This window comes from Populus trichocarpa, chromosome 10, assembly GCF_000002775.5.
Source record: "Populus trichocarpa isolate Nisqually-1 chromosome 10, P.trichocarpa_v4.1, whole genome shotgun sequence".
NCBI lineage: Eukaryota > Viridiplantae > Streptophyta > Magnoliopsida > Malpighiales > Salicaceae > Populus > Populus trichocarpa.
In genome coordinates, this window is record NC_037294.2 from 18,289,757 (window position 1) to 18,302,559 (window position 12,803).

General features: G+C 37.1%; 2 protein-coding genes across 3 annotated transcripts; one reads left to right on the top strand and one right to left on the bottom strand.

Annotated features, from left to right (window-relative positions):
- The first annotated feature begins 925 nt into the window (after positions 1-925).
- On the top strand, positions 926-9,023 carry LOC7490316 (UTP--glucose-1-phosphate uridylyltransferase 3, chloroplastic). Of its 2 annotated transcripts, none has more exons than XM_024610284.2 (16): positions 926-1,883; positions 2,517-2,697; positions 2,781-2,930; positions 3,061-3,193; positions 3,342-3,568; positions 3,830-3,996; positions 4,412-4,570; positions 5,123-5,214; positions 5,370-5,464; positions 6,059-6,136; positions 6,311-6,406; positions 6,786-6,860; positions 6,936-7,027; positions 7,106-7,268; positions 7,872-7,932; positions 8,602-9,023. In XM_024610284.2, exons 1-16 carry the CDS (start codon positions 1,174-1,176, stop codon positions 8,712-8,714), a joined length of 2,592 nt encoding a protein of 863 aa, XP_024466052.1. In that variant the 5' UTR covers positions 926-1,173; the 3' UTR covers positions 8,715-9,023. The 2 variants fall into 2 exon arrangements, with proteins under 2 accessions (XP_024466052.1, XP_002315147.1); XM_002315111.4 differs by having other exon boundaries at positions 927-1,883; positions 3,061-3,222; positions 3,329-3,568.
- An 834-nt stretch (positions 9,024-9,857) lies between these two features.
- Positions 9,858-12,108, bottom strand: LOC7490317 (U-box domain-containing protein 1). Its single transcript, XM_002316161.4, has one exon. The coding sequence runs from the start codon at positions 12,040-12,042 to the stop codon at positions 9,976-9,978; it is 2,067 nt and encodes a 688-aa protein (XP_002316197.1). The 5' UTR covers positions 12,043-12,108; the 3' UTR covers positions 9,858-9,975.
- Between the last annotated feature and the right edge of the window lie 695 nt (positions 12,109-12,803).

Below are 12,803 nucleotides of genomic sequence, written 5' to 3' on the forward strand. Positions count from 1 at the left end.
AAGTCGAGTTCGGGCCTTTAAAGTGGTGAACAATACTTTACCCAAGTCCAATTTTGATCCATTCAGACCTGCCTTGGCATAAAACGAGGCAACAACCCCTTGCAAGTAATTTAAATATGAAATAGTATGATATTTTTAATTTAAATAAATAAACTTTTTAATTATATATCTGGTTATTTTAACTCATTTTGATGTTTTGATATTAAAAAAAATAAAAAAATAAAAAAATAATTTTAATGCATTTTTAATTTTTGTTAAAAGCAACCACTACTGTGCATTTTAAATTTTGTTTACAAACAATTTGATGTTTTTTTGCTTAAAATTAATTTATTTATGTGTTTCTTGATAGTTTTAATATATTAATGTTAAAAATATTAGTTTAATATATTTTTGAATAATTTTTTTTAAAAATAATTATTATCATATTAATAAACATATTTTTACCTTGACAACGCCTTTAAACATTAGGATCAAGTGCAACAACAATTGAGCAATAACTGTGGGCATGCCATTGCATATTTAAAATCGTCCCATGAGAAATAGTGTAAACAAGCATCGACCGTCATTCCACTTGCAAACCATGAAAATAACATAAAAATTAAAGAAATTAAGGCGATTATTATTTTTATGAATAAAGTTTGTGGAGCAGAAAGTCCGGAACAAACCACTATCTTACAAAATACAAATAAAGCCCGACTCATTTGAGCCCAGCCCAATAAAAATGGATCAATTCGGGCTCCTCCGAGTCATCTCCCATGAAAGTATGGAGCCCAAATCAAAATTGTTCCTTCGTCCATCCACGCACGTTAGACAAGAGAGCCTAACACCCCCTCGAGAGAAAGGAACGGCCGTGGATGGATGGGTTCCCATCCAACAAAATACAGCCAGCCAATCCAAAACTCCAAAATCATACGCACAAAGATGAGGCGCCTCAGTTTCAGCATAAAGTGTGAAGAAAATTCTCCCTCCCTCCCTCTCTCCCCTCGGTATATCCTCCCAGCATCTCGTCTTATCCTTCCCTCCCTCCCTTTTAAACATAGACATAATAATAATATAAATAAAATCTCCTCCTCCACTATTATAGAGTAACTTCCCTTTTCCCTTCATCAGTTCATCCCCTCTTCCTCCTCTCTCTCCCTCTCGAACACTCCGTCTTTTCTCTTGCTGTTATCTATGGCTAAAACAAATGCCGCAACTTCATCATCCACTAACATACTTCTTCGTTATAACAACAAAAAAAGAAATGATTTTCTCTTCTCTTTCAACTCTATTAATCTTTTCAACAAATCTCTCCCCTTCAAGAAACCTTCTCTTCATCCTCCTCTACTCTCACTCTCTTCCTCTCCGTCCAAGCCCCTGACCACGCGAGTTTCCATTGCGCCTGTTGAGTACGCGCCACCTGCACCTGACTCTTTCAATTTCCACCAAGAAATCTCTCGACTCCAATCTCTCCGTTCAAAGCTCGCTCACTCCAAAACATTAAACGGCAAACAATCAGTACTAAACGACGACTCACGCGTCAAACGGTTTTTCAAAATTGGAGGAGTTTCTAGGTTTCTGGATTCAATTAATTTAACCTCTCGTGAGTTGTTTTTGCTCAAGTGTTTGGTCGCCGCTGGTCAAGAGCACGTGGTTAGTTTGGAGGGATTCGAGTTGGTTGAGAGTGAAGCGGTGGAGTCTGTTAGGACTTCCGTTAAGAGCGCGCTTTATAGTTTAGTGGAGATTATTGAGGGGTTTGATTTGAGTGATAATGGTAATAAAGGATTAGAGAGGATTAATTATGGGGAGAATTTGACTGATGAGGAGATCAAGGACTTGAAGAAGTTGCTGAAGAGTTTAGGCGAGGTCGAGGAGTTTTATGATTGTATTGGAGGTGTCATTGGGTAAGTCTCTCTCCTTTTAAATTTTTATTTTCCTGTCTTGTCTGTTAAATTTGCTTTGCTTTTGTTTTATTTATGGTTTTTAAGTGTTGGAATGGAGATATTTTAATTTTATATACATTATTTGAACGAGAAAGAACAACCTTTGCATGGTATTCGTTGTTTTGTTTCGTGATTTAAAATTATTACTGGATTAGAGTTTTTAACTCTTCTTTTAGGGTTTAGATACTATTGGAGAATTAGAAGAGGAGTAATTGAATTTGATCAAGTTGGCAATTGGGGGATGTTAGCATATGGGGGTTTAGGGTTTTGATGAATATGGAGTTTAGGGTCTACTTGCTTGCAATGGATTCATTTAGCTACCAAGGTAAATGTGAACGATTACTTGATCAGCTACATAAACTTCCAGAGTGAGTTTTTTGCCTGCTGGATGATTGTATTGCGTATTATTGGGTGGAGGATAGGCTTATTAAAGTTTCATGTTAGGGCTACTGATTTGGGTAGACAATGAGGAATGAGATTCTGCACTAGAGATATTTCAAATAGAGGAAGTTTAGCTAGAATCTTATTCACATTTTCCTTTTTCGTTTGATTGTCTCAAATGACTTGAAATTGTTTATTTAAATGCTCGCTTAGATATCAGATAATGGTGCTGGAACTTCTTTTCCAGTCAACATTCAAAAAGCAGACTACAAATTGGTCCCAGCACATAAAAGAATCAATGGAATGCCAGTTTTTGGAAATTCACGCTCCTAGTGGACTTGACCTTTCAAAAAATACAGAGTATGCATCTCAAGCAGCTCTGTGGGGAATTGAGGTTAGCACCTAAAGTTTATTGTTCTGTTAAAACAATGGATTTGCCACAGTTTTTTCTAGAATAATAAGATCCTTTTATTTTAGGGTTTGCCAGATCTAGGAGAAATTTATCCTCTTGGTGGTTCTGCTGACCGGCTTGGTTTGGTTGACCCTGACACTGGCGAATGCCTTCCTGCTGCCATGCTTCCTTATTGTGGACGGACCTTATTGGAAGGTCTTATAAGAGATCTCCAGGTAGAAGATCTCTACTTTATTCCTTCGATGCTCGGAAAGAAGAAAGCTTATGTCTGAGCTCATAACTGTGGTTTGTAATGTTAACTGCTTCTTCTTTGAAACAATATCCATATTTTTTCATCATTGTCAGGCTAGAGAGTTCTTGTACTTCAAGATATATGGAAAGCAGTGCATTACCCCTGTAGCAATCATGACAAGTTCTGCTAAGAATAACCATGAGCATATCACTTCTCTTTGTGAAAGGCTGAGCTGGTTTGGAAGAGGTCAATCCAGTTTCCAACTTTTTGAACAGGTTTTATATGGTTATGAAGATATGTTAAATATTTGCTTCTTCTTATTCTTCGGGTTTTTCACTAGTTAGTGGTGTTCACTTACTAGCATAATTTATGAATTGACAGCCTCTTGTTCCAGCTATTAGTGCTGAAGATGGGCAGTGGTTGGTTACGAAACCATTTGCACCTGTATGCAAGCCCGGTGGACATGGTGTGATTTGGAAACTTGCTTATGACAAAGGCATCTTCGAGTGGTTTTATGATCATGATAGAAAAGGTGCTACTGTGCGACAAGTCAGTAATGTTGTTGCTGCCACGGATTTGACCCTTTTGGCACTGGCAGGGATTGGCTTACGTCACAGAAAGGTGGAATCATATTTGACAATTTGATTTTGTTACTCTCTCGTGTTCTCATAAGGGAGCACTGCAAATATTCATACTTTGTATTTGTGTTTATCCATGCCCATATATTTCATCTAAATAAGGAGCTTGAATGATAAAGAAAAGAACATTTGCGCATAGTTACTATATTCAGATTAAAGAATGCTTATGTACAGTACTTGGATGAATTCTCTTGACATTGTTTTGGGGTTCATGTTCTTGTTATACAATGTGTACATGTAACAGAAACTGGGGTTCGCCTCTTGTAAGCGCAACTCAGGGGCTACTGAAGGAATTAATGTCCTTATTGAAAAGAAGAATCTTGATGGGCAGTGGGCTTATGGCTTGTCATGCATTGAATACACCGAGTTTGATAAGTTTGAAATCACAGGCGGTCCTTGTTCAACTAACGGGTATGAAATCATTTTCTTGGGAGTACTAGCTTTCTTTATAATAACTTTGTGTGCTATTTGTGCTTTGAATTAGCTACATGGATGTCTGTATGCACGGATTTTGATGATTAATTGAATCTCTGTAACGCAGGCTCAGAATCTTTATAGCAAACTTGAAAACATGTCTTTTTAGTTTCCCTTTAAGATTAGGTGGCAATTTGAGTGCTGGAATTCTTGAAGGAAATAAATGTTAATAATGGTCTGTGGTTATGTAGTTAATACTTTGACATGCATCTGTTTATGTTTGAGGTTTGGTTTAAAATTAGTATTATGATGTGTGTTTCAGTCTGGATAATTTGTTATTTTTTTCATTCATTTTTTAACATGCTCATCCCTGTTACCAAAACTTTGTTTTAACTTTGTTTTTCTCGTTAAGTTTGCAGGCAGAGTTCCCTGCCAATACAAACATTCTGTATGTGGATTTACCTTCTCTGGAGTTAGTTGCATCAAGTAACAATGAAAAAAGTTTGCCAGGCATGGTTCTGAATACAAAAAAGCCAATTGTATACATGGACCATTATGGGAACTGTCACAGGTACATACTTCACTCGTTGATGTTTTCTAGCTGGTACTCCATTTATACCAAATATGTACTGTGCTCTGTATGCCAGTCTGATTGCTAGTATTTTGTTTTAGGGTGATTTCTACATAAGTCATAATGCTTTGTATAAATTACATCATAGTGAGACTTTGGATTACAAACATATTTTTGGACAAGTGGCGACAAGGGGGATTGTCTAAATGTGATTAGATATCACATGAGGGATTTGATTTTTAAATTCTTATATGCAGAACTTGAGTGTTTAAATCAATTGTCGATCCCAGGAATGAGTCTTGATAATTTTTCTTTTTCAGCTTGGAAGGTATTCTTATAATACTTTAGAAATCTGATACGTTGCTACTGTAGTTATCTTTGTTCCAGGTTTTCTCTGTTTCTCCAGATAGTATATTGAGGAGAGAGTACTGTCTGATCTATCCTCACTATTTAATGATATCCATCTTTCCTTCTGAAATTTTTTAATCCCCACCTGCAGTTGAGCAACTTTTTCCCTGGATGCTGTTTCGCTTATTGCTGTTTTACTTGCAGTGTCTATGGTGGTCGGCTGGAATGCACAATGCAAAATATTGCAGATAATTTCACAAACACCTATTTATCCAGATGTTACAAGGGTGTGGAAGGTACAATATTGTCTTGCTTTCTTTCTGAACCTTGTAGCATATAATGTGCCCATGAGGATTACACACATAGACATGCGAATGCATGTTCTTCTAATATAAATTTTAGATATATGTTTTTTGGTAATTAAAATCTTCCTGTCAACACACGTGTGCAGATAAGCTGGATACCTTTATTGTGTATAATGAGCGAAGAAGGGTTACTTCATCTGCTAAGAGGAAAAGAAGACATTCTGACAATACCTTGCATCAGGTTGTAAATTCTGCTAGTTACTATACTTGTTCTCAGCAGTTTGAAAAAAATTTGATGATGGAATTTTTTTCTTCCAAATCCATGGAAGGGATTTAGTTCCTCTCTCTATTTATTGAGATCATTTTTTGTTCCTTCTCTTCTTAAGTTCCACTAATTGCATTTAGTTTTCTAACTTAGCACAATCATTTCTCTTTGAGAAGCCACTTTCTGGTGGATACTAGTCTCTACTTTATGATCTCACAGACATAAGCATCTAGATTTTCTCAGCTCACGATTTGTTTTGTATAGCTGGTTATCTTGGACCCCACTCAGTCATTTGAGGACTGATCAGTGGCTTAAATCTGTAAGTGTCTATGTAGTTGAGAGTATATTAGGATGTAATAAATCAACAATTGAATCATTGATTTACAAGCCCTACTTGTTTGTGTACCGGTATGTATCGGAAATATCAGTGAGTCTCCAAACTTCCAAGTGTTTTTTTTAGCTCCTTGAGCTTGGATACCAAATTTTGAAGCTTGATTTGTGGCATCTCGCTAATCTCTTGACTTGATCAATATTCCTCATGTTAATCTGTTACTTTGGGCTTGTATGCAGACTCCAGATGGTGCACTCTTGGATATCTTACGGAATGCCTACGATCTTCTTTCACATTGTGATATAGAGCTTCCTCAGGTATCCTCTTAATTATAGTATAGAGCCCTAGTTTGTCTCTGAGAATTGAGGTCAACTGCCCTTCATATTGTGTTTCATTTACTTAAGGTTATTGAGTATATGCTTGTCTGCCAGTGCTGTGTTAATAATTTTTAGAGTTTCTTTCCATTTATTTAACTTCTTTACTGTTTGTAGATTGAAGGTAATGATAAATATGTTGAGTCTGGACCACCATTTCTCATCTATCTGCATCCTGCTCTTGGCCCACTTTGGGAGGTCACAAGACAAAAGGTAAGCTTATTGTGGCTGTTGTCATGGTTTGCCTGGGTATATTTCTTTCTTTATTCCATAGTGAATGGTGCGTGATGCTTGTTATATGATGATGGCTATTTGGTGTTATATCCATCTATTAATATTTGGTTTGCTTATTTCTGTATCTGGTTAAATGTCCCTAGCCAAGTTGCTGCTGGACTTTTCAACGTGCAAAAGCTTTGCTACCACACATTTCTTGTAACTGCTTGCAAATGTCTTGTTTGCCAAGAAATCTTTCTCTGTCTCATCAGTCATCACTCTGGCATAATGAATGTGTGGCTGATTGGCTTTTGTTAGTTCCCCGTTACGAAGTTGATCAACCAATCATGATTGTGTTTCATTTCTTTTGCTTTACCAGTTTAATGGAGGATCCATATCTAAGGGTTCTGAGCTACAAATTGAGGTCGCAGAGTTCTCATGGAGAAATGTTCAGGTGACATAGATTAATAGTTTGAAAAAAGGCATGCAAGCTAGTACGTTTTATGCTCATCTGATTTCCCTCCTCCAGCTTGATGGAAGCTTGATCATTATTGCTGAAAATGTTATGGGCTCAACCAGGATTGATCCCAATGGTGAACCAATATTACAGTATGGGAACAGGTAAAAATTTGTATGCGCTCTTCCAGATTTTTGAATATGCTGAAATGAAATTCAATGATCTTAATTCCATTTCTCTAGGTGTGGAAGATGTAGACTGCAAAATGTCAAAGTTGTGAACAAAGGGATTAACTGGAGTTTTGGAGACAATATATACTGGAAGCATGATGTGCAACGGTTTGAGGCATTGAAGGTTATTCTGCATGGAAATGCTGAATTTGAGGCTGACAACGTTACCATACAGGTTAGATTGACATGAGGACGTCAGAACTGTTTCTGTTGGTTAATCGGATTGTTTTGATTATGATGTGAAGTACTTTATAGAGAATCCCTGATTAGGACCTGCAGCAGAAGCTCCTTTCTGATTTTTATTTTTATTTTTTCTATGAATTGATGAGGAAATTTCCAAAAATTAGGCTTCAAGGAGGTATGGCCTGCTTGCAGGGTCTACACTCAAATAAACAAATTCTAGGACAGCTTTTCAAAAGTACTAGATATAAACGAAGCCTAGGACAGCATCCTTGTTTAAAAAACTCTATTCAATGGCATAATGAACGATGATGGAAATTTCATGGCATGATAAGGAGGATCAATTAGTTAAATCTTTTTGTGAAGTACACTCACCTGGAAGCTGATTGGTGCATTACTGCAAATTCTCATCCATGTACCTAATATTGTGGCCATAGAGAATTAGGTTGTTGGAGAATCAGTGGTTATTATGAATCTCCTTAATGGTCCTCTGGCTTTTCTATTTTAAACTCATTAGACCTGTATGGTGCTAGGATTCTATATTAAAAGCTTCCTATAGCTGTGCTCACTTCTCTCTTTTTTTTTCCCTTTGATTCAGGGAAATCAGATATTTGAAATACCAGATGGCTACAAAATGAAGATAACATCAGGAGATTCAGGTTCCTTGAATTCAATATCCTAAAAACTCTTGCATAATTGCTCTGTATTCCTTCTAAAAAACCGAGTCACTGAATATTCAAACCCACACTGGGAGTCACACATGCTTGCATCCATGCACACACACATGTGATGCTTTTGTGTATTAAAAGAGACTTTATTTATACAGTTTGATGTTTTACATGACTGTTATTCTCTTTGACAATTGATAAAGTGCATTATTGCCCCCTTGAACTGGGAAATGGACATCGCATATTACTTTGTGAGGACTTCATTGTGTTACAAGATGCCAGCTTCTGTCCTTGTAGGATTGCTTGGTTTTAAGAATCTAGCTGAAAGATTTCAGTCTACTAGGACAGCAGGACCAAAATTTGCTTCCATACTGTAGAAGAACTTGGAACTTCAGAGATGCAGATATTTTGGTCACTCTGCTCTAGTACACGGGTCTCAGACATGCACATTGTTTATGGTTTGTCAAGTGTTAGGTCACGTAGGTGTAAGGAAACTATAATGAAACTTATCGTCCTTAATTTTAAGTTAAAAACGCAGCTTGTACTTGCTTTATTGATGCGTTTAATGAAGCTGTATCATGTGCAGTTACTTCCCGGTGCTTTTGTAGTGCGGATGTTATTATCTCATTACAGAATCAATTTACTTTTCGTTTGACACAGGTTTGCAAGTCCAGCTCAACCCTTTAGAACAAAAAATAATGGATAGTGGAAGCTGGCACTGGAATTACAAGATACATGGCTCGCATATTCAGTTGGAATTGGTAGAGACGTAAATATTGACAGTCATTCGATCTGGTTCAATGTCAATCATGGTTTACAAATGAACTGGAAAGCTCGCCTTTGTAGTTTTGACTGGTTAAACACAAGTTAAACCATTTACTCATAGGATCGTTTTTACTGTAATACATTGAATTAGAGCCTTGTAAAACCTGCATGGTCTCGTCTGGAGCTCTTGTAACTTTTGTGCATTATATATCTATATGTATATTTACTTTTATTTACCTTTGTGTGAAATTAATGTACATCCAGTGTAGAAACAATGCAAGAGCTCCAGCAATAAACTACATATTACCCTTTTCTTACTTTTATTTCTTTCATTCTATCAGCCTAGCTCTCCGTGAGTACACGTATTGGTTCTAGTAATTTCTGGACTTCCAATCAGCTGCAGTTGAATCTTTGATTTATCTTAAATCGTGTAATGTGGTTGTGCCCTTTCTATATTCCTGATTGAAATATATTTGATTCCACCATCAGCTACTGTTGCTGAGTCGCAGGCTTTATTGGTAGATGACAGGGACAAACAATTTTATTTTATTTTTAAAAAGGCGGAGTGCATGCTGCTGAGGTGTTACTTTTCAATTGAAAATGCGAAATTCATGTGTGATTGATACTGTGATATAGTAAATGATATTTTTTAATGTCTTTTTTAATGTCAAATAGGCTCGAATCCTAGGGCATGGATCAAAGTTATTGCAGCAGCGAAGATTTGATGTGAAAGGATAGGAACGTTTTTACTTGCAAGAACTATTGGTTACTGTGAAACTGCCCCGTACCGATCTTCGGAGTTTACCTTCGCTTGTTCAAGCAGCCTGAACTAATTTTCACCTCAGTTTTTATTTCAACTTTCTTTAATTAAATATGCTGCAGCTCTGATTTATGAGTTCCTGTTCATCAATTTGAAAATCGAGCAACTTAACATGCTATTTCTTTGAATATTCTTGTACAAAAAGCACCAACTCTAAAAATGGTAACAGCTGTGGATTCCTGCTTTTGATTTGGTGACAGGTTGCTACTGAGCCAGTGCCAAGAGGATGAATGCTATGGAGGTTGAAGTCAGGCATGGTTCACATCGAAATGTTACTTATTTGTTGTTTTTAGTGCAAGGTAGCCCGTGTGAGAGACGATTTACAAACATGTATTACAAGTTCTTTCAAACTAAACTTTGATAGTAAATTACAGCAACAAAAGAACATCAGTATAATTTATATGATTTCCAGAAATTTACACTCTTTTTTGTATATTCTTGTTCTCTTTTTATCCAACAGGATTATGGGATTGCGAGCAGCATCTATTCAGTAATCTAAGCAGCGCATCAGCTTTTCTTCGGGCTTTTAGAGAACCATCCGCGGACAAGCTTTGAAGGGAAGGTATACTTCTCGGATTTATCAACAGACGCCTTGCAACCTCCTCTCCTCCATCTTTGCACAACCCCAACAACAGAGTTATCGAGTTCTCCTTCCCTTTGGTGGATCCAAACCTTAACAGATCTATGAGAAGAGGCACAAGAACTTTGCTCTTTCTTATCTCCTCCAGCCCTTCAGAGCAACCCAAAAGCAGAGCCAGCAATGCTAAGGCATCATCTGTTATGCCTGCCTTGTCATCCATCAACATTTCAACGAGCAAAGGAACTGCCCCAGCAACCACAACACTTGCCTTGTTAGCTTCATAGACTGATAGATTGAATAGAGCACTTGCAGCATCCTTTTTTCCAGCTGATGTGCCTTCTCTCAGCAGCCCAACCAAGGCTGAGAATGCTCTAGGACGGGTGCCAATAGTCACCTTACAATCGTTTATGATCGACAGGCTAAAGATTGTTGCTGCTGCATTTTCTCTTGCCTCCATAGTTTTCCCTGATTCAAGAACATCTATTATGCTGTCAATTGAACCGGCAGACATTATTAATGTCTTGTTGTTTTCCAATATGGAAAGGTTAAGCATGGCAGTGACAGCATTTTCTTGAGTTTTTGGATCAGTGGAACTCAGTAATGTCACCAGAAAAGGTATGGCTCCTGCCTCGGCAATTATCCTGCGGTTACCCATTCCGGTTTTTGCTAATAATCTCAGCTCATAAGTTGCCTGCCTCTGAATTTCTGGGGACCCCATTGCTATCTTACCGACCAAAAATTCAGCTGTCATTTTGACAGCATCCATGGCAGCTTTTGTGGCAGATATATGATCGATAGCTTTCTCACTTAACTTGCTCTTGCCGCTGCTACTCTCAGATTTTGAGAAAGATGAAGATGAATCGTCAATTAACGGGACATTGTTATCTTGGCACCACTGATGCACCATACTCTTCAGTGCATAATTAGGTATCAGGGCCATGTGAATTAGTCTTTGCCCACTCTTAGGACAAGTTTGATGCCCTGAGTTGATCCATTGAGCAATTGAATTGCGATCGTAAGTGTGTCCAGATGCAACTATCACAGGATCTTTCATCAAGTCCAGGGAAATAGGGCACCGGAATTCATCAGGTATATTTGAAAGTATTGACTGAGAAGATGAAGAAACATCTTGATTTCTATTCATGAATGCAGACCGCTGCTTGAAGTTTTCTTTGATCTCCTCTTTATCTCTGTCAACGAAAATCACGGACTTGGAAGATGTTACAAGAGATATAATATTGTTTATATTGGAAACCACAATAAGTCCTCCCGTGCCTGCCTGCTTCTCTGCTTCTGCCTCAAGCTTCGAAATTTCTTCTTCATATTCCAATGGACTTCTCAAACCAATGCAGCTCAAAACTTCTTTCAATTTGACAAAATCATCGAATCCCTTGTTCCCGCTGTTCTTCTGATTGTTTCTCGTCATTATTTGTAAAAGCTCCTCTCTTCTTTGAAGTTCTCGAGGGTCAACAAGCAAGTCAAACCTCTTTGCTTGCCTGTGAAGAAGTTCAACTTGCTCTCTTGTATCCGCGCTTAAATTAAGCAAGCTTAAAGGTAGGATATCAAGTGCCCCGCCCATTTCCTTCACTAGCACGTGGAATTGATTCGACAAAAACTGTGTCTGTATGAGACCCCAAAGAGAGCTGCCATCCTTGCATCCTTGAATCAAAAGCTTGACTCTTTGGATCACAGAAAAGAGCTCGGTGAGACACAGGATGGAAGATGGAGGAAGTGGACTATTTGTTTCTCGTATATCTTCAAACAAAGAAGAAAGAAGTTTGATCCTCCTTATCATGGTTGAAATGTTCCTAAATTGTACGAAAGGAAGCTTTTCCACTGAAGCAACTTCATTGGATATATGAATCAATGATTCCACCAGAGACCCAGTTGGCAAAAAAACTGAGGAGATCATGATAGGAGGGAGGGCTACATTCATGACCTCTTACCCTATATGAGTTAGTTTCTGGTCATTGTTATTATCCGGTCCAAGTTCTTAGTTAAGATTTAGATCACTTGGAAAAATTGTCTTGTTTCTGATTTCTAGTTATTAAATCTGTCTTTCACAAAGAAAATATTTGATTATTTGATGCATTTTTGACCGTTTCTTCTTGGACAATCAACATAAGAGACAAGAGGAAGTGTTGGGGAAGAGAAATGAGGACTCGCTGGGCTGCTGCCACTTGGAGGAAGCACCGGCTTCAGCGGGTTGGTTGATACTCCCCGCCATTTTTACATATATATTCAAAATGAGTGTTGAGTTAAACAAGCCTTGCTATTTGCTTGCAAATATGTGCGTCCAAAGTCTTATAAGGTAGCTCTGAGGCTTCGGGTTAAGTTGTCAATTTTGTTTTGATAGGTGTTTTGTTTTTTTAATTGGAATGGAATGTTTCAGTTTTAGAGTGTTTTGGCGTGCCGTTTCGGGGTTGTACTGTTCATATATATATATATATATATATATATATATATATATATATATATATATATATATATATATATATATTCAACAAATATAATTCAAATTCAAGATAAATTAATTATAAATTATGCAATACAAACACAATACCAAACAAATATAATTTCAAAATTTAAAATATTTCTAAATAGTCAAGATTAAATAGATCTTTAACTTAAAGTAATTCAACTTAAACAAAATATCAAAATATTATGAAAGTAAAATGTTTTAACACAAATATTTTA